Raw genomic sequence first — 22,454 nt, forward strand, 5'->3', positions numbered from 1 at the left:
AACATACGCTCTCATTAAAGTATAGCTATACTAGAGTTGATAAGTATTTTTCGAGACCGAAAAGCATTATTTGGATATATATATATATATATATATATATATATATATATATATATATATATATATATATATAGTTTCCTATCTTATACATAATGTATCTTTATCATCCTGACTTTTCATAACTAAATTCTTGATAGAAAGATATTCTTTATAGGCATTTGAAGTTTCATATATTACTTTATATGTAATAGGTATTTCAAGTTTCCTATACATATTTCATTCACTGTGAGTGCCATAACCGAGCTAGTTCAGACTGATATGCCTCTGCCCACGCTTCATCAGGGCGCCAAATAGTAATAAGACAATTATCACCCAGTGTGACTTGATCGTCAAGGTTGTAGTTAGCGACCGTAGGTGGGGGTGTCAACCTGTTTAGATCTATACATAATTCTCCCGCTCTAACAATTAACAGTTATAAGCTAGAGGTCTTTTTAAGTATAGTGGTACTTAGGTTGATGAATAGAAGGTTCACATGAATTTCAAGTTTATTAATAACCATAACTTTAATAAAATGTTTTTGGTTACCAATACCGTAATAATACACAATACTCCAAATATTCCTTAATTCCAGGTTCCAAAGTAAGACTTCTATATTGGGTATTGAAATAACATTATTACAATACAAACCTATTATATCTTTTGAATAAAAGAGATTCATTTTAAATGCCATTTCTATAAACCTAATAGAAATAAAACAGTTATTGCATGTATACCCCCCCCCCCCCCCCCCCCCCCGTGAAAATGATAAAAGACTTTAAAAATGGGGTCGTGACACTCACTTGGTTGAAGCGTATGCGGAAAACAAAAAAATATGATTTTCCGTAAATTAGCAGTTTTGCACTCTGATAAATAGTAACTTTGACCGGTGAAGAGTGTTGTTGACCGACATGAATAATACTTAATTGGAGCTTGATCGAAAACCACTGAGACCGAAAAACTGCTCCGATGATGACGAGCAGTGTTCTTTTGCTTATTGGAAGCCGCTGGAGGGAGGAGGCTAATTGGACAGGGCTTCGCTAGAGGTTGCTCAATGGAAAAAGGAATGACAGCCGACCATCGGGGTTTACTCGTGGTTTTCTAGCGCGGCGGCTCTTGGCGGTCGGCGGTGACTTACGGCGGTTTTGGTAACTGAGAAGGAGAGAGATCGGAGGAGATTGAGGGAGATATGGTAAGGTGCAAGGAGTTAAAGAGACCCCCTTTCTATTTATAGTAAACTCCAATCTGATCCATGGGCTAAGAACAAAAGCAATCGGACGGTCCGAATCAATCCTAATTTTCAATCTTATCCAACCCAGGTGATAGGCTTTCGAGAAATTTCTAGTGGTGAGGTTTTTGTTAACTAAATCAAATACCAGACATTTTTCTAAGAAAAACGTTTCGATTTCTAGTAGCAAAGAAATAGTGTAGCTATCCTCACTAAGCGTTTGAAAGTGTTTTTCGGACAATATCTGTTTATAGTTGCGAAACTTTCACTTCGTAAAACAGTCGATATGATGTGTGATGGAAAAGTTAGATCTTGAATTAAATACTACATCAAAACCTGATTCGTAATATATAAGTAACATTTCGATACGAAACCCGAAAATGATTCTACAGGGCGTATGAAGATTACTATGGAAGAAGGCGAACCTTAGTTGTTCGACCCAATCCTCAACAACTCGGGGTATTTTAGGGCATCAAAAGTTAGGAACATGATAATTTCCTAAACTGAATGAAACTCATGGGAAATTGTTCGGGAATAAAAATTCATTTCCTAAGACGTCTCATTTTTCATTTAAAGTCGGTTTTGACACTATCAGGCGGTGAGCTATTACTCGGTTACACTTATTCTTAAAACAGTCGTATCTTTTACATATGAACTCCGTTTTCGACTTTCTTTATATCCAAAATTTCCTATTTTCATGGACTAGGTGATGAGCTTATTGATAACACATAATAATGTCAATACATGTATCTATTTCAATCATATGCATTAACCCATTCCTTATGTATACTGAGACTGTTCGTTTATTAGAGATTCATATCAATCCAAGACTTGATTGATATTTTGGATGTATTTCAAAGTATTAAACCCTATAAACAACAAAACCACAACTTTATTACCTATTAGGTCTATTACAACAGTGATTAGGCTAACACTGTTCGTTTAACAATGACTTAATTACTATAGTTGTCACAACGGTGGAAAAGTCAAGCCAAATGAGCAAGAAATAAATAGATCCCTAAGGAACTATTATATCCTGAGATTCCTTCCTAGGTTTTGTACTCCGTCCCATGTGGGATGAGATGAAATTTTCAAAATCATCTCTTATCCAAGAGAGAATTCGTCCACCCCTTACTCACATAAGGGTTCTGGAACATTCATGATTAACCAACTATTAATTAATGATTATTCAGCCTCTTAATCAATTAACCTATTTAATTAATTGCCTATATATTTTCTAATTAGTTTCTAATTAATTATTAAACCATAATGATTAATAAACCAATTTCTCTTTTATTTATTCTACTCAATTTGGGTAGTGACAGTAGCCCGAAAGGACCATGTTATTATTAAATTTTTTACCAATAGTTAATGACCTTGGATACTCTTTCCAACGACAAGCTCCTTAGTGCCTAGTGATGCAAGATCCAAAGAATTCCTACCTTTTAGTTACCTTTTCAAGCTCTGTAAGTGCAAAAGTCTCAACTTGATGGTTTATGATTGTTGGATCTAGCTTTATAATCTTATTTGGTTCCTTTTATCATGATTTTCTATGGAGTTTGTAAAAATCTAGGTCCAAAGGTGATTTGATATTTTGGACCCATTGTGGTGTATTGAGTGCATGTTTATCTTCCCATTTCATCCATGCATGAAGTTGTAAGTAATTTTGACTCATTTTGGACTTAGGTTTAGAGTTGAAAATTTTATCCATTAACATCCTCCTTAGAAGAGTTCTAGAAAGTTTGAGATTTGGTCTTGAAGGATTAAGTACTTAACAAGAAATAGGATCCTGCCCAAAAAGCGCAACGTGACTATGAGGTTGGGTTGACGACTATATTTTTGCCTAGTGGTCGCGACGCATTGACCTGTTGACTTTTTGACAATTTTTGACTTTTGTTTAAAATTCAATGGATTTCAACAAAGGATTGAGGTTTGAATTCAGATTGGTATTAAGTGGTTTGTGCTAGTTGTTTTGTTACGAGGATTGTTGTTGACTTTCTGCTTGCTGGATTCAGGTGAATTTTCTCATTATATTACGTGTAACAATATATATCCTTTGTATGATATGATGTAATTGTATTGTTACTATACGATTATGTGATAAACTAGGATAGTCTTGTGTTAGTATATCTAGCATATTTTGTTTGGTTGAGGTATATCTTAGTATTGATAAATCGCTGAGTGAATGTATTAGGGTCGGGTTGTGCGTAATTAGAATCAGATTTCCTTATAACTCTTGATATGACCTTATTGCTCATGTATTATATATTGCTTTTGGGTAGGAATGATAGCTTAATTATCTATCTTATTTACAACTACATATGACTATGCATTTATAAAGCGACCCGCCAATGTTAGCAGTCGCTTCGGTACAATTTTCATGTTGGCTGAGAGTACTGATAAAGTGTAAATGAGTGATTAGACTAGTATAGTCTTTATTTGTTTACTATTGGTTGTATGATGTGCTTATATGACTGTTGAGGGGTTGGTGGTGGAACAACAATGGGCCGCTAACCTAGATACTCACTGTTGATGATGACATAACGACGTTTGGTTTTGAGTTGATTGTTAATGACATAACGACGTTAGGCTGTGAGTCAGACGGAACGACATGACGTCGCTAACCATTGGTTTGTATGTATATCGGAGCAGGCGGTGTTTTGGGGAATTCATAAAATAAAAAAAAATTATGGAATCTAATTTCAAATTTCATGTGTTGCACATTATAAACGTTTTTAATATTAGAAGTGATTTGATCCATAATAATAAGATTATATTCAAATTTTGTTTTCATTTGAATGAACAATTTTTACTCATAATTCGCATGTTTTTTCTTGTTGTTTATAATGATCATAATGTTTTTTAGCATTAGAATATGAAGGAAACATTTGATTTGTTCGAAACAAAGAGAAATGTCAATTCTTGTTAGGAAAATGTGTAACGACCCAAAAATCAAGGGTAAAAATTTCATTTTTAATATAGCTAAAACATTGATACCATTTATTTCAAACATTTCAAATCATCATTAAATAAAACATTTATCAGAGTTCATTCCAAAATCATTTATTGCGGAAATCATAGGTGTGTGCACTGCGATCAATCCGATCTCTTCATTTCCAAATCGATGATACCTAAAACCAAAACTGTAAACCGTAAGCATAAAGTTTAGTGAGTCTCCTAGAGCATACCCCACACACAATCCACATAACACATACCATATTAGCTATAAAAGCTACATATATCACATAAGCCATGCATACAAACATATGGGTTGCCATGGAAACCCTCCAAGGTCTTATACCATGTGCCATAGGAACCCCCACATGGTCACAAACCACTGCCACGGGAACACCCCCCGGGGGGGGGGGGGGGGGGGTCTCTACTACCAAATACAAATCATGCAAAATAAACGTACTGGGATGCCATGGAAACCTGCCAGGGTCTTATACCATGTGCCATGGGAACCCCCACATGGTCACAGTCCACTTCCATGGGAACCTCCCGGGGTCTTCCATGCAAGCATCACAAAGACAACTAGCATATCAAATACCACACAATCAACTAACATACCACATATAACAAATTGCCATCGGAACCCCCACATGGTCACATACATAATACATAATGTATCGATATCACATTCAGAATAATCATCACAACTAAATAAATGGGCCGGCCTTGGTGCCTTAGATCCATTGGTGTGGTGAGAAGACTCACCTCGCACTGCAGAAGCTTCCCGCATGAATTCCTTAGCTGCTGCCCCGCCAGCTTCCCGAGCTGTCACTACCAACCAATATACCTAATTAGCAATTGGGTCCCATACCATAATCCTTAATCCATGCGTGGGTAAAATGACCATTTTACCCTAAGCCCAGTATGATCCAAAACTAAGGCCCAAACCCAAAACAAAAGCCTAACAGTATAACGTCCATAAAACCATCAATGGCCCAATTTTCCTAATTGGGCCCGGACCTTTCTAATGGACCTTATACTAAAGCCCAATATTCTCCATAGTTAATAATCCTGACCCCAATTGGCCCACAAAGGCCCACAACAAGCTAATCTAAGAATTGGCCCAAATCGAGGCCCACAAATGTGAAGTCCATTTTTACATTGGGCCACAAGGCCCAATAGGCCCAACTATTCCAATATTGGACCAAGATACATTCAGACCCAACAAACCGCAAATCTAATCCTAAAACCATTAGGGCCCAAAGGTCTGAAGTCCCTTAAGGCCCAAGTCCTCCTGAGAGTGTACGCCCAGTGTACCTCTTCTATATGCTTAGCGTACTGGGAAAATGGACTGTAAGCGTAGCATACTACATAGTATGCCTAACGTACAAACAACTCATGCCCAAAATCCATTAAGTCCTTAATACTTGATCCCACGAGTTCAAATCACATATCTGAGCTATACTTAACGTCTAAACCCATAAAGTCACTGACTTGGTAACTTTGCATGCCCCAAACAAACCCAAACTTCAAAAATGGCATTCTACTTCCATAAAAGTGACCCTAACTCATGCATGAACCCATTAACACCTTCAAGATGGAAACTTTCTGTCTTAGGAACTCAAATAACATCAAGGGTGGCAACTCCCAAATCTAAGAATCGAATTTGAACCATAAAGCTTCCTCCTTGGGACCAAAAAGGAACCAAAACCCAAAAATGGTAGATCTAAGAGATGAATGATCAAGTTCAAAGCTTTATACCTTCATCGAGTTGAGAATGAGTCCTAAAAGCCAGATCCATAAGCTCTTCCTTGATTCCCATCTTTGCATCAAACTCTTTCTTCTTGAAAATGGATCAAACACCCCAAAAATGGACTCCATAAGCTCAAAATGACACCATGGATGATATATGATGATTTCTAGGGTTTAGAGGGGTGGAGGCTTAAGATATTAGGGTTAATTTATGAGATAAGGAGCGTAAATAGGATCTAAGACCCTAAAATAGGGTTCTGATCTAACTGGAGTATAGCCAGCGTACATATGGTATGCCCAACGTACTCCGGGGAACATTCACGACCATCCTGGTCAGTACGCCCAGCATACTACCTTCTTCATTAGTACACCCCGCGCACTCTTTGTGTATGCCCCGTGTACTCAGCTAAGCCTGAAAACCACGAAACTTCCAAAGGCCATAACTTCTTAATTATAAGCCCGATTCCGATGGTCCTTATATCTACGGAAAGATGACGTGAATCCCTACACTTATAACAACTCAATCCTTTCTTAAGACCTTCGGAACCAAAATCCATTTTCGACAAAAGCCCGAACTGCCACTTTACTGAAATACCCTAGGCTCCAAAACACGAACCGGACACCCGAATCACTTCTAATACATCACCCGCACCCAAATGGGCCTAGATCTTACCTTCTCAAAAGCCATAATCCTTATAATGACCGAATTTTGAGCCACAACCTTAGACTAGGAGTCAATTCAGAACAAAGTGTTACAAGTCTCCCTCACTTAAATTAGATTTTGTCCTTGAAATCATGCATCACCATCCCCAACATACCAGACAACCCGAGCAACACCGCCACAACCCGAGAATACCATAGCCTTCCCAAGGCAACTGAAACCAACCCTCATAGGGTTCTAGAACCCGAAGACGAAAGAATTCCTTGCAATCTGATCACATCTGCTCCATTTGAAATCTGAAGTTTCGAGATGGTCTGTCTCCCTGATAGACTACCCACAACGAATCATCATCAAACTAATTCTACAAGAAAACCAGTCTAAATGTAATACTTTCCACCCGTAATACCATGAGGTTTCCAAAAACACAAAATCACCGGTCAACCGCGGCTACCGAATAACAAGCAATTCCACACACGGACCCTAAATCACTGAAGTCGCTCCAACTCCTCTTGCTGCCACATAGCTGCTTTCCTGAAGAACGATCGGGACCTCTTGACTGCCAACTGTCCGAAACACGGGACACCTAACCGATCACTGAGCCAGAAACACACGTACAACAGTCCCATATGATCTCCGAAGATGTGATCACATGTCTCCTTCCATCCATTTGATCCATCCGATCATGATAGGCTGACAACCTGTCACCACTGAATTCAACGCAAAAGGTGAATGCTACCAAAATAATTGTAGTCTTACATCATACCCGGTCTCCTTCAACCTACCGACTCTTGATTTCCAATTTTGTTGCGACCTGCTCACACCCTTGCAAACTGGCCCACCCTTGCCTAAGTCATCTGAACGAATCCATGAATGCTACGGCTACACCCACAGACTTACAGTACTTCCTACAGTATCTAGCCACTTGTAAATACTACGATTATCCCCCCGTAGTCTTACAACACTTCCCACACCATCTGGCTACTAGTGAAAGCTACAGAACCCCCAAAGTCTTACAACACTTCCCGCACCTTCTGGCTGCTAGTGAATGCTATGGAAACCTCATAGTCTTCCAACACTTTCCAAACTATCCATCTACTAGTGAATGCTATGGAACCCCCGTAGTCTTACAACACTTCCCGCACAACAAGATCATTGTCCATAGCCCTATCACTCATCTATCAATCCGAACGCATCTCAGCATTGAGCACCCACGCTGTCTATCCTCCCAACTGAACTCAATTACTGATTGGAAATCTACCTGGTTCCCTCCTCCCAAGCCTGCTATATGACGTCAGAAAGACGCGATTCATATGCTGACGAGTGTTTCCGAACTCCAAACTCACACAACCCTCAAACCAAATAGCCACTTGGGCCGCCATTTTTCCTCGATGAGGATGAGAAACCCATCCCGGTCTCATGCCTGCCCCTGTCCTAAACACTTGTGCGATTCTCCCCCACTTAGATTTGACTAAGTCCGCTTGGCTCATGAAAATTGAAGGATTCTCAATCCTTCTTACGTTCCAATAATCAATCTACTGACGAACGGTGCTTACCAAACTAGTGCACCATAAGTAACTCTTCCCAAAACAACCCAACTTCCAAGAACCAGCTAGCATCTCTTGAATCCCAACCACATCAATGACTCAGATGCTTAAAATGATATCACACTCGGATCTCGATGCGAGTAAGGACAGATGGTCTAACCAAAACCTCAGCAACAATTCTCTCTTCCCTCGGTAATCCCGATTGTTCTTCCCAATACAAATACTCAGGCTACTGAAAAATAGTCATAACTCCCTCGTACCAACCCTTGAACCAACCCCGACTACACCCCAGATGACATTCGAACACTGGGAACCTGATACTTATAAGGAGACAACCTCGTAAAACTCCACCAAAGATTCATGGTATGCAGATGGCGTGTAACCCTCCCTGAAAATAATTAACTCAATCACCAACAAAGATAACAACCCTATAATATGCTTACGTCACGCTGATGCGAGATTACCGTCACAAATACAGGTAAAGCTGGAAGGAAGGCAAAAGGGTACATACCTTGCACCCTCGCCTACTGAAGTTCCGATATCCTCTGCCTGGTATTACGAAGTGTAGCCCCTCTCTATTGGGGCTCCTGCCTTACCCTCTCGTTCATCAGTGATCCTCCAAATAAATGGAGTAGGTGCACTCATCGCCCCTCCCTGATCATCAGACCATCGACCTCCTTGTCGCCCACCTGATCACTACGAAAATATAACGGGCTTGCCCCCTGGGGGAAATCCCTGCCGATGTAACCAACCCTGCTACACCTATAGCAACCCAGATCCCTGAACCGATTTCCGACAAGGACTCGGAACAATAACGGTACACGCGGGATCCGCTCCGCGAGATACATCTATCTGAAGATCTCTCAAAGATTCCTCGACATGCTGAATGGCATCTGACAACCCTTGCTAACCTAGAAAATAGCAGAAAACTGACTCGAGATCTAACTTATCACAATTCCCAAGTGATGCAAATTCCCGCTAACCACCGGAAGTGGCCGAAGATAGCATATTCACAAACATCTGGAGGAATCCTGACCACCTCCTCCTGGGTTACCTCGACCACCCTGAGAACATGACGTAACACTTCATTCCGATCCTAATGACAATCCAAACCCTTGGAACGAGAATTAATCGCGCATTTTCGCAAGTGTTGCACTGGATCCGTCCTGCTGGCCTCTTAAAAGCTGATCCGAACTCTTGGGTCTCCGCTCGAGACCCTCCACTAATCAACCTGAACTGAACCTCTCTCATGGAAGTACTCCTAATCAATCTTCCAGAAGGGTTTTGAGCATTCTAACACTCCTAAGGTGTACATGCAACCCTAGAAACCTTGAATATATGTTTTGCTAAGATACATGCAAATTTGATTTTCCAAGGTTCTTAACCTAACTAGCATGGTATGGGGAACTTTGAAACATAAAAGCTAGTAGGAGAACATACCTTTATTGTTGCTTGGATTCTTTGAGAACCTTGTAAGCCTAGCACCTCAAGTGTGATGCCTCAAATGTTTCACACAACACCACAACTTTTGGAATAACCTTGAGATAAGTTCACTAACACTCAAAATCGGCTAGCCCTCTTGTTCTTTCTTAGTAGTGCCAATTTTGCTAGCCATGGGGTCCTTTTATAGTTGTGTCACAAGTAGGGTTACAACATGTAAACGCTAATTGACATGGCTTTTCATATTCCATGATCCATGGGTTTATAACCTCCATGGACTATCCATGAAGCACCTTATGGGTTTTAGCCCAATTCAATAAACCATGGATCATTAGCCCACTATAAAAGAATGGATGATTTGCACAATCAACCCCATATATTGAATAAGTCTCCTTTTTTATCACCAAATTAATTCTAAATTAATTCTTGATCAATACTAATTAAATAATATTATTAATATATTTGAACTTATAATATATTAATAAACCTTAAGTGTCATTTCTCTCATTTAGTCTATCTAAGTGCTGCAATGCCATGCAACCCAAATGGACCATGCAAACCAGGTCAAGTACCTCCCAGAAATAGTTATGAACTTAGACACCTAATCCAACACTTCCTCCCTCGACTTTGGGATCCATATCATTCAGGCTCTTGCACCCTGACACACTCTCCAACTCAATCGTCAACTGCTGATCTGCAATAGCTGGAGCAACCTCTGCTTTAAACCGGCTACAAACTACTCCCAAGACATAGTCTCAAATCCCAAAGCGCAATAAATCGCACCATCAATCCGAGTCGTCCGATAAAAGAGATCCATGGCGAACCGAGCCTCAACTCCTAAGGGGTGGGGACTAGTGCGGAAAACACTTTCCATCTCCCTAACCCAACGCGAACTCATATCCTTGAAAGTCCCTCACTAACTGGCTCACCGCCGAAGCCGGGACCAAACCCTGGTCCTTCCTCATGTGTACTCATCCTTGTCTGGAAAAGCAGTTATCCCTACGATCAAGGCATAACCAAGAATTCTCCTTCCCATAAGCTTCTCAGACTCTCCAAGACTCTCACCGATTCGAGTATGGGTCATGTGCTTTCAGTAGTACGGTCCCAATACTACCTTCCACACCTACCCGTATTTTCCTCAGTAATCATCCCGAATCCTCTAAGTCACTTACTCCACCGGTATACTAAATGTTTGCTAAACATCAAGACGATCTCTGTCGTAGCACCTCCTAGGTTCCCAACTTCATCGAACCGACCCACTAAGCTCACTGGAGCATATTCTAGGCTTTCCTAGGTTCCCAACTTCACCCTGTCATCAGCTGCCGATGAACTCCCCATGATGCTAGTCATCCACCTCCTGGATATCGTCATATCTACTTAGTAGCTGACTCCCATCACTCAAGAGTTCCATAAATCACAAAGCAAGCAACATTCATGTAGTAGCACTTTGATCCAAAGAACTATAATAAAACATTTGGCCCACATACCACCACTTATGTTGTTCACATCCATCCATCCTTGCTGTCGGCTGCCTTATGCATGCAAATTATACACAAAACAGGATCTAATAGACTGTCGAATAATAAACTCTGCCCTAGGACCACAACCATACGAGGAACAGGAAATATGGCCAAATCACCAATTCTAAAGCTATAAGATCCTAACCGTATACAATTTTAAAAAACATACACGTACCAGTTACCAATACCAATAATCATTCTCATTCTAGCATGGCATACCATATCAGGTTAATCTACCGGTGACTACTCATCACTAGCATGCAAGTCTACCAACTCATATATCATATAAAGGCATATCTCCTAGCCATAACTAGCATGCGATACACAGATTCATAATCAATTCATAATAGATAACAAATGTGGGTATTCTGGGGAAACTTACTTGAGCTCGGTTGATTGCATGCACCACACCCTTTCTTTTCTTAGAAAACTTTTCCTTGAAAACATTTTTCCTTTAAACACTTTACAGATCCTCAGTTTGAGTTTAGACACACCCGAAAATATGTCTGAATCCCTCAAACGAAGGCTCTGATACCAACTTGTAACGACCCAAAAATCAAGGGTAAAAATTTCATTTTTAATATAGCTAAAACATTGATACCATTTATTTCAAACATTTCAAATCATCATTAAGTAAAACATTTATCAGAGTTCATCCCAAAATCATTTATTGCGAAAATCATGGTGTGTGCACTGCGATCAATCCGAGCTCTTCATTTCCAAATCGATGATACCTGGAACCAAAATTGTAAACTGTAAGCACAAAGCTTAGTGAGTCCCCCAAAGCATACCCCACACACAATCCACATAACACATACCATATTAGCTATAAAAACTACAGATATCACATAAGCCATACATACAAACATATGGGTTGCCATGGAAACCCTCCAAGCTCTTATACCATGTTCCATGGGAACCCCCACATGGTTATAAACCACTGCCACGGTAACCCCCTGGGCTCTCTACTACCAAATACAAATCATGCAAAATAAACGTACCGGGATGCCATGGAAACCTTCCAGGGTCTTATACCATGTGCCATGGGAACCCCCACATGGTCACAATCCACTGCCACGGGAACCTCCTGGGGTCTTCCATGCAAGCATCACAAAGACAACTAGCATATCAAATACCGCACAATCAACTAACATACCACATATAACTAATTGCTTTAAGAACCCCCATATGGTCACATACATAATACATAATGTATTGATAGCACATTCACAATAATCATTACAACTAAATAAATGGGCCGGCCTTGGTGCCTTAGACCCATTGGTATGGTGAGAAGGCTCACCTCGCACTGGAGAAGTTTCCCGCATGAATTCCTTAGTTGTTGTCCCGCCAGCTTCCCGAGCTGTCACTGCCAATCAATATAACCAATTAGCAATTGGTTCCCATACCATAATCCTTAGTCCATGCATGGGGTAAAATTACCATTTTACCCCTGGCCCAGTATGATCCAAAACTAAGGCCCAAACCCAAAACAGAAGCCCAACATTATAATGTCCATAAAACCATCAATGGCCCAACTTTCCTAATTGGGCATGGTCCTTTCTAATGGACCTTATACTAAAGCCCAATATTCTCCTTAGTCAATAATCCTGACTCTAATTGGCCCACAAAGGCCCACAACAACCTAATCCAAGAATTGGCCCAAACCGAGGCCCACAGATGTGAAGTCCATTTCTATATTGGGCCACAAGGCCCAATAGGCCCAATTATTCCAATATTGTCCCAAGATAAATTCAGACCCAGCAAACCGCAAATCCAGGCCCAAAACCATTAGAACCCAAAGGTCCGAAGTCCACTAAGGCCCAAGTCCTCCCGAGAGCGTACGCCTAGCGTACCTCTTCTGTACGCTTAGCGTACTGGGCAAATTGACTGTACGTGCAACGTACTACATAGTATGCCCAACGTACAAACAACTCATGCCTAAAATCCATTAAGTCCTTAATACTTGATCCAACCAATCCAAATCACAGATCTGAGCTATACTTAACGTCTAAACCCATAAAGTCACTAACTTGGTGACTTTACATGCCCAACACACCCAAACTCCAAAAATGGTATTCTACTTCCATAAAAGTGACCCTAACTCATGCATGAACCCATTAAGACCTTCAAGATAGCAACTTTCTGTCTTAGGGACTCAAATAGCATCAAGGGTGGTAACCCCCAAATCTAAGAATCGAATTTGACCCATAAAGCTTCCTTCTTGGGACCAAAAAGGAACCAAAACCCAAAAATGGTAGATCTAAGAGATGAATGATCAATTTCAAAGCTTTATACCTTCATCAAGCTGAGAATAAGTCCTAAAAGCCAGATCCATAAAATCCTCCTTGATTCCCATCTTTGCATCAAACTCCTTTTTCTTGAAAATGGATCAAACACCCCAAAATGGACTCCATAAGCTCAAAATGCCACCATGGATGATATATGACGATTTCTAGGGTTTATAGGGGTGGATGATGAAGATATTAGGGTTAATTTATGAGATAAGGAGCTTAAATAGGGTCCAAGACCCTAAAATAAGGTTCTAATCTGACTGGAGTACGCCTAACGTACATATGGTACGCCCAACGTACTCCGGGAAACATTCGCGACCATCATGGTCAGTACGCCTAACATACTCCAAGTTACTCTTAGCATACTGCCTTCTTCACTAGTACGCCCTGCGTACTCTTTGTGTACTCCCCGTGTACTCGGCTAAGCCTGAAAACCACGAAACTTCCGAAGGCCATAACTTCTTCGTTATAAGCCCGATTACGACGCTCCTTATATCCACGGAAAGATGACGTGAAGCCCTACACTTCTAACAACTCAAACCTTTCTTAAGATGTTCCGAACAAAAATCCATTTTCCACAAAAGCCGGAACTGCCACTTTACTGAAATACCCTAGGCTCCAAAACACGAACCGAACACCCGGATCACTTCTAATACATCACCCGCACCCAAATGGGCCTAGATCTTACCTTCCCAAAATCCATAATCTTTATAATGACCGATCTTTGAGCCACAACCTCATACTAGGAGTCAATTCGGAACAGAGCGTTACAAAATGTATATCAAATTTTATTTATGAGATGTTGAGAGATGATAGCAAGTGAAGTACAAAAATCTTAAGTTTTCTTTGTATCTTTGATTGGTTTAAGAATCAAACGTAATTACAGTTTCAAATACCAACTTATTTTTTATTGCCATGAGAAAAATATCAAATGCTTCATTTAGATTTTAATGTTAAAACTATTAAAAACATCTTAAATAACATAAAAAAACATGAGAATAATGAGCCAAAGCAAAACAGTTGTTTCAAAATAAAAAGTTTGTCAAATGTAAATGGTTTTTTTGGAAAAAATCAAGGTTGCAAAAATCGCTCGACGCGCGTAGGCTAATCGGTGAACTGGGGTCAAGGGATTAATCGGCTAGGCGGGGATTAATCGGAGACCATTAATTATTAAAAAGCTATTAAAAATTAATAAATATCACATTAATGCTAAGAATATAAGTAAACAAGTTAACTAATAATAAATATGTAATACATAATTTATTTTTCTTTTCAATTTGTAACTTTCTTCTTTGAAGCATTTCTTGGCATGCTAGTTACAAGCTTGATTCTCAAGAATGTTACAAACACCATAAGAACCACATAATCCATATCGATCACACAGACCTATCCAATCCAAAAGAACAACTTGTAAGCACTATCGACATCAACAAGCGATTTCAAATCGTAACAATCTGAAACCAATTTCAATTTCAATTCATAACCAAGATATTCGTAACCAATTTCAATTCGTAACTAAGATATCCCACAGTTTCTTCGTCGTCATCTGCCCGGGCTTCTTCACTTCGTCGATAACAAGATGTGGGAAGTAGAGCATCAGAGTAGTCGGCATAGAGTATTCAAGTCGTCGTTGTCAATTGAGTAGTCGTCATCAACTGCCCGAAACTAAAAGAGATGCCTTCTAAACTGACGAATTTCATCTCGACCGAATCTATTCCCAACAAACAAGTTTGAACACGAATATGTTCTCTGTAATTTCACATTTGTTTCTCACAAATGAATCGTGATTGAAGAACTATCCTTCGTAGATTGAGAAGAACTATCCTCGTTAATGGTGGGTCGACTCCGCTACCTGAATCGCGATCGAAGCAACTGAATCGTGATGCCTTCCATCTTCGAGAAGAAGGGTGGGTCGGTGATGGAACTCAAATTCTCCTTCCAAAGAATGAGATGCAAAGTAGGGAAGAACGAGATGCAAAGGGAATCACAGATCAAGTGAGTTTGAATTGAGGGTGAATCGAAGACTTAGGAGACTTAGGTGTATTACTATTAGAGATGCAAACAGAATCACAAATGCAAACGGAACCATGTGTAAAGATGTATAAAATTGTTACAAGTTTGGCATCCCACATCGCTGGTGGGAAAATAAATGAGGGCACCCGTATCTTATAAAAAGGAGACTTAGACTCCTTAAAAAAAATAAACCTAATTACTTGGTGGGCTAGTTGGTTCTTTCGAGCCTGAGGTTAGCTTGACCGATTTGGCCCAATTTTGAGTCCGAGTTGGACCGATTTAGTCTGATTTGGACCGAGTTGGACCGATATTGACCAATGCCGATTATTTTACTCTCTATCCCTTATTCGTAGGCGGTTGGAGGCTGCCAAGCGCTAGGCGCCGATTAATCAGCCGCCTAAACTGATTTTTACAACCATGGAAAAAATAGTTGAGGGTGTTTTGAAAAAAAAAAACACTTGATGGGTTTTTCAGATCTTTTGTTGTCTAAAATCTAAAAATTATGGATAAAATCGAATAAAAAATATAAAAAAGAAAAAAAAATCTTATAGTTATTTATAGAAAAAAAAAGTTTGGATTTAATTAAAAAAAATCCCAATATATGGTTTTTATGATATTAAGTTATTAACACTTTTTTTAATCAAAGCTTTTTCTATTTATTGTAAAAAAGGAAATTCAAATGCAAATAGTTCTACGCGTTTGTGCAACTTCTACTAAACTTCTTCGTAAAACCATAATACTGCAATCGTCGTCGTCTATCTACGCGTTCACTCTCCTCTACACTTGTTTCCCGCCAATTACTTGTTTGTAGTGGGGCCAATAATAATTAGGGCTCCGGATTCCGATTTTCAAACCGTACATTACATTATTTTTATGATAAAACGGTTTTGACCCATTTTTTTCTGTCTTTACTGGATCGAAGGAATTATTGGAACTTTCATAGTTACTACTTAATTTCATATAATGTTACTTTTAGAAAGAAAAGAAGAGCCCATTGCTCGTTTGTATAGGGGACTACAAGTGCCAGGGAAGGTCCCTTTCCGTGTTTGCTTGGTCCGATAATATAATGTTAACAAATTTTGGCTCATCTGAGATTAACTTTCAGTGTTAAAATGGCATAAATTATGTAAAGGACACCTTTCTTTGGAATGAAAGGGTGTATATAAAAGCTATGAGAATTTTTATTAGTGTACTTATTGAAAAGTGTCAATTTCAGCAATCTCGTTGACTAGCCATGTGCGCAGAGACATAGATTTTGTTATAAAAGAGAAACAAGAAAAATGATATGGTGTTGGACCACACACCTTCAGCTCATTAAATGACAAACAGACACCTGCATCTGAGGTACACATTGATTTACTTGGAAGTTTCATACAACCTTCCAGTCAAATGAATCTCCCTATAAAAGATCCTTAATTATTTGGCAGTTTACAGTTAACATCGATCGCTTTGATTCCCAATATTGTCATAACTTGTTGGTGTATTATGGTACCAAAACGACCCTTAAGCGAGGAGGAGGAAGAAGGAAATAGTTCTGGATTTCCTAATCCGGAATCAAATGAAAGTGGGTCTTCAAGGTGAGTGATTCAGATTCTGTAAAACGTCCAATAACTTTACGAGTTTTGATTTGCAAATTAATTTTCTTGATATATGTTTCAATTGCAGCAATGTTAGAAATGTGATGCATATGTTTTCTCATGAAGAATTTGAGGCAAGATTGGAACCATTAATTCGAGGAGTGGTACTATATATGATCATGTCTTCTTTGTGAACTTATTAATAGTTTGGAATTCATTACACATTTACATGTTCTTTTGATAGGTGCAAGATGGGGTGCAGCTTGCAATTCAAAATTTCTTTGGTACACTACCAAGGTTGTATCTCTATCTCATGTTCATGTTGTTCATGGGGTGTACACTTGTCATCTCCACATATTATCTATCTTTATATAAGCTTTTGATGCATGCTAATGGTTTATTAGTTTGGCATATGTAATAGTTGTGTGTATTTCTTGTTTCTTCTATAGATCTCCTTCTGATGCACTTGATACGTCTAGTACACCATCCTTGCAGCTTCGTTTCCTCAATAGGCTGCTTCCTACATTTTTCACTGGAAATAGTATAGAATCTGAGGACAGGAGTGGTATAAAAGTAGGGTTATTTGATACTAATTCCAATAAGATTGTGTCGTTTGGACCCTTGTCTTCACAGAAGATAGTGCTTGTTCCTCTTGATGGCGATTTCCCTTTTGATGATCAGGAAGATTGGTCTGAGAGTTATTTTGATGCCAAAGTTGTATCTGCAAGAGTTGGCAAAAGGCCATTGCTGACTGGGGATCTTGTAGTGGCTCTGAAAGATGGGGTTGCTGATTTAGGCGATGTTGTTTTTACTGATAATTCATGCTGGAGGAGGAGCAGGACGTTTAGGTTAGGGGCAAAATTAGCCCAAAGTGCAACTGGTGGAGTCAGAATTAAGGAAGCAAAGAGCCAAGCCTTCGTGGTAAAAGACCAGCGAGGAGAGTGTAAGCTCCCGTTTCATATTTTATACATTCTTTATATTCTAAAGCTTTTCTATATATATGAAAATGGTGCGAGCTTTCTTGATTTATATGGGAAAGTATTTCATATGATTATAGTATTATAATACCCGGCCCTTTTAAGACACGTTAGACTTGCAATATGTCCATTTATGGGAGCATATTCAACTCGGAATAACATGATGTCCCCTTTTGATTCAGTTGGATCCACAAAATATGCTATAAATGCATGCTATCTTTCCTCTTCTTTCTCGGGTGTCCTCTCTTCCTTACAATCGACCATGAAAAGATGAATCACTAACTTTTTTTTTTTTATGCATGATTCAGCTTACAAGAAGCACCATCCTCCATCATTGGGTGATGATATATGGCGGTTGGAAAGGATAGCAAAAGATGGAGTTGTGCAAGGACTACTGGCATCATACAAAATATATACTGTGAAAGACTTCCTACAGATGTATAATACCAACAAATCCTCACTATGTGGGGTAAGTGATACTTTTTTTTCTATATTTATTTGGATAGTGTCTATGAATTGAACTTGTGATCAGGGATGAATGACTATAATTATAATTTTGATAATATAAGGTACTTGGTGGGCCGAATAACAACAATTGGAAGAAGATTATCAAACACGCGAAAGCCTGTGTTGTAGATGAGAAGCTGTACATGTACAGCTGTGTTGCAGAAGGGATCGGGATTTTGTTCAATTCTATTTTGGAGGTTGTGGGTGCAACCTTTGATGGTGAATATCATATCTCCATGAATGAGCTTACCGATTTCCAGAAGGTTTGTATTTCATATATACCTCAAGACTTATACACTTTATAATCTTTTTCTTTTTTAGTAAACCCTAGTCATTTTGTAAAATTAAACTGATGTTTCTATTATGATTTGCAGTCTATGGTGGAAGCCTTGAAGCAACAAATTTACAAAGATTTGGAGGGGATGTTACCAATGGAAGATTTATCAATGGTTGCAACACCGGTGCTAACAACCAACCTTCATGGTGACCACTAATTAACTCCAACCCTAACATTAACGTTCCCCTCCCGAATTCATTATATTAAAGGAAATAAAAGAAAAGAAACAGAGAGAAAAAGAAAGAAACGAGATAATCGTCCTCTTCTTTCTTTCAAATTCATTGCAATTTGAGAATACCGTTTATAAGGAAAATTAATATAAATCTTCATTTCTTTTCTTTTCTCTGCTTTCCAATAACTACACTCAGGAGTAAATTTTTTACCAATCATCCAGTTTTATCTCTTTTCTTTCCTTTAATGAAATTTTAGAGCAAGGAGTAAATTTTATATTATTTTTATGTAAAATTTATTCTAAAACACTTTTTATATTGCAACCATACTAAAATTATATTTTAATATTATAAATTCCAATATAATAATTATAATAGTTACAAAAAATAACAAACCAACTAAAATGCTATTATTTTAATGAGTAAATTACATGAATGGTCATTGTTGTTCGGGATAATTTATGAGTTTTGCCTCTAATTTTTTTTTAACTCTAGCAGTCCTTAAAATATAATTTTGTTACATGTTTGGTTCCTGTCCGATCTAAAAAGACTATTTTGCCCTTAATGACATATTTTTATTTTGTTAATTCTTTTTTATGAATTTAACTATTGTTGAATAAAATAAATCATTAACAATTTTTTTGAATGGACGCACCCTAACTTAATCTTTTTCCCTTCCCCAAATAGAGGAAGACTATCATATTTCCCGATATTAGCTCTGGTCACTATCTCCAGCCACATATCTAGTACCAAAAAAATCAATAGAAAGTCAACAAAAACTATCTAATATTCAACAATAAATTTGAAATACATCTAAAATCAAAGCAACAACTAAAATCCAAAACAAAATTCAATCTACAACTCACATCAAAGTTTTTCCATCCGAACACAGAAATCAAAATCAAAAGCCCACTCTGACCATAGAAATCGAAATGTTTAAAATATGATCCATGATGAATCATAGAAATCAACCGTAGTATCGAAGACAAATATGGATGTTTGTGAAGGTAAAGAGCATCAATTATGGGGGTACATTCTTGAAATTCGAGTTTGCAAGTTGAACCGTCCTAAAGAGCAAACGAATCACAAATCATAAACCAAATGCTTTAAATCCTAATATACCCAAATCACCCAGAGAGTTAGGATACATAGCTTTAATCCTATCATTGTAGGGCACCGTCTTTGGTTTGATTCAATCATAATACCCATAAAGAATGGTAAGGATAGAAATGGAAGGGAAACAAACAAATCCGTTCGTAGGGCAGCCTCTGAAGCAGTGGTGGAACCCTAACACCACCAACGCTTGTCCAGAGGTCGATGGTCGTCCAAGAAGTAGTGGTAAGTCGCTAACACGTCCTCTGATGTAAGGATTGAGCCTTAAGCTCGAGTATCACCCCTTCTTCTTGATCGAGGGAGAAGAAGGCAATGATGTTGATGGATGAGAATGTGTTAGGCTTTCCGGCGAGAGAAATTGATGTTCAACATGAAATAGTAAGGAGGTGGTTAAGAGCTTTTTGGCAAAGGTAAAGGAGAGAGAAGATTTCCAGCAAAGGTAGGGGGAAGGATGAAGGAGTGTGTAGTGGTGGTAGCCAATTGTTTTTGGAAGAAATCTGTCGATGATGATGATTAAGAGACGGTGGGTGGGATGGGTGAAGGTAAGGGGTGGGACCCGATTGTTTTTAATAATATTTTTTTTAATAAATAAATAATTAACAAATTAAAAAAAAATGAAATGGCAAAATAGTCTTTTTTTTAGATCAAACGGGGACTAAGCGCACAATAAAATTATGTTTAGGGACTATTCGAGTTAAGAAAATGAAATAGAGACCAAACACGTAGGTTATCCCAAACAATAGGGACCATGCGCGTGATTTACTATATTTTACTAAAAAGGGTTCATGTGATGAATAATATCCCACAAAAATGAAAGGAACTATGCAAACCATTTTTTGTGTTTTTATGTGATGGATAGTATTTCATTAATTCGATCGTACTATTTTTGTATTGAATTTAATGGTTGATTGGAATACATTTTCATATCATTTTTATATCCAATAGGGTTACCTTAGAATTGATAGCTAGTTTAGATTTATTCTCATCATTCACGATTTCATGTTTTATTGTAGATATTTTAATTTTTGGTATACTATAGTATCCATTGTTGCTTATAGGAACTTATTACAGATCAACTACAAAGAAAGGCAGAACTGGATCCATTTTCTAATTTTTCAGAATAAAGAATGGAAAATTAATTGAGGTGAAGAAAGTAAGGGGTAAGTTTCTCCCGTCGGTCACCCTATTTCTAATTTGAATGTTTAAAAGTGTATCATATAATAAACATTTTGGTTTTTTTATAAGAATTCTCATATTTTTTGATGTTTGAACTGTATCATACTGCAAACAGTCAAACATTTTGTTTCTCTTCTGATAAGGACCCTTGTAAGTCCTATCATATGAGTGTATCACTTTTTTTTTATATTTTACCATAACATTAAAATTATTATCACATGCTTGATGACTTTGTTTTCATTACATTGATTGATGATTATGAAGCCTTTGGCAAGACTCCGTTGATATAAGATAGATAATTTTATTGCATTTTTTAGTTACATATTTGAACCACATATGGTACCAAATATCAATAGAAATTTTATTGAAAAATATGTAAAATCATCAGGAAGGGAATATGATATACCATATAATATTATCCAAATAATTTCCCCAAAGAGAATATCAAAATGTAAACATATATCACATTGATTACTCAAGATAAAGACATTTTAGGTTTAAAAATGTAAAGAGTTTTAGAAAGCACTCCCCTATCATCCAACCAAGCCAAATATATTATGTTATAAATAATAAGCATCAGCTTATTATAGAAAAAATGGCTAAATGAGGTAAACGAACAAGCAAACATCCATAATTAGAAAGGCTTAAAAGAATAGGAGCTTTTGGGTAAATCATGTCGAATGTTGAATCGAATGGTTCCAACCTCTTAAAAGGCTTTTGATTAGTTTAGAAGTCATTGAAATCTATATGAAACACACCGAATCCTGATGGATTTATGTGACATCTGTAACGTTCGGTTCCTGGTATGTATTTTAAATAAAATTATTCATTTTTGCAAAGGGACTCGACGACTTGGAGGCCCCAAACTTGTCGAGTAGGAATGGAATTTGGACGCGAGACTTGAATCCTACTCGACGAGTAAGGCTTGCCAGAGTGAGACCCTAATTTCAGGGTTTTGCACCCTATTTAAACACCTTAACCTCCAAAGGTTAGCCTTATTTGCAGCCTCCATCACCCCAAGCCCTAGCCACAAAACCCTAATCCACTTTGAGTGTTTTGAGCCATTTTTGTGTGTTCTTTGTGAATTTGAAGAAGAGGATTCTTGAAGAAGGAGCAAGGACTTGAAGGAGAAGAGTAGATCCAGAAGTTGAGCTCCA

The 22,454-nt window shown here is 38.2% G+C and overlaps 1 protein-coding gene across 1 annotated transcript; it reads left to right on the forward strand.

Moving 5' to 3' along the window:
- Nucleotides 1–16,881: 16,881 nt before the first annotated feature.
- On the forward strand, nucleotides 16,882–21,485 carry LOC111908722 (calmodulin-binding protein 60 B). Its single transcript, XM_023904526.2, has 8 exons — nucleotides 16,882–17,017; nucleotides 17,106–17,181; nucleotides 17,262–17,314; nucleotides 17,467–17,960; nucleotides 18,303–18,463; nucleotides 18,564–18,764; nucleotides 18,876–18,984; nucleotides 21,193–21,485. Exons 1-8 carry the CDS (start codon nucleotides 16,926–16,928, stop codon nucleotides 21,243–21,245), a joined length of 1,239 nt encoding a protein of 412 aa, XP_023760294.1. The 5' UTR covers nucleotides 16,882–16,925; the 3' UTR covers nucleotides 21,246–21,485.
- The last annotated feature ends 969 nt before the right edge of the window (nucleotides 21,486–22,454 follow it).

Source organism: Lactuca sativa, chromosome 5, assembly GCF_002870075.4.
Source record: "Lactuca sativa cultivar Salinas chromosome 5, Lsat_Salinas_v11, whole genome shotgun sequence".
NCBI lineage: Eukaryota > Viridiplantae > Streptophyta > Magnoliopsida > Asterales > Asteraceae > Lactuca > Lactuca sativa.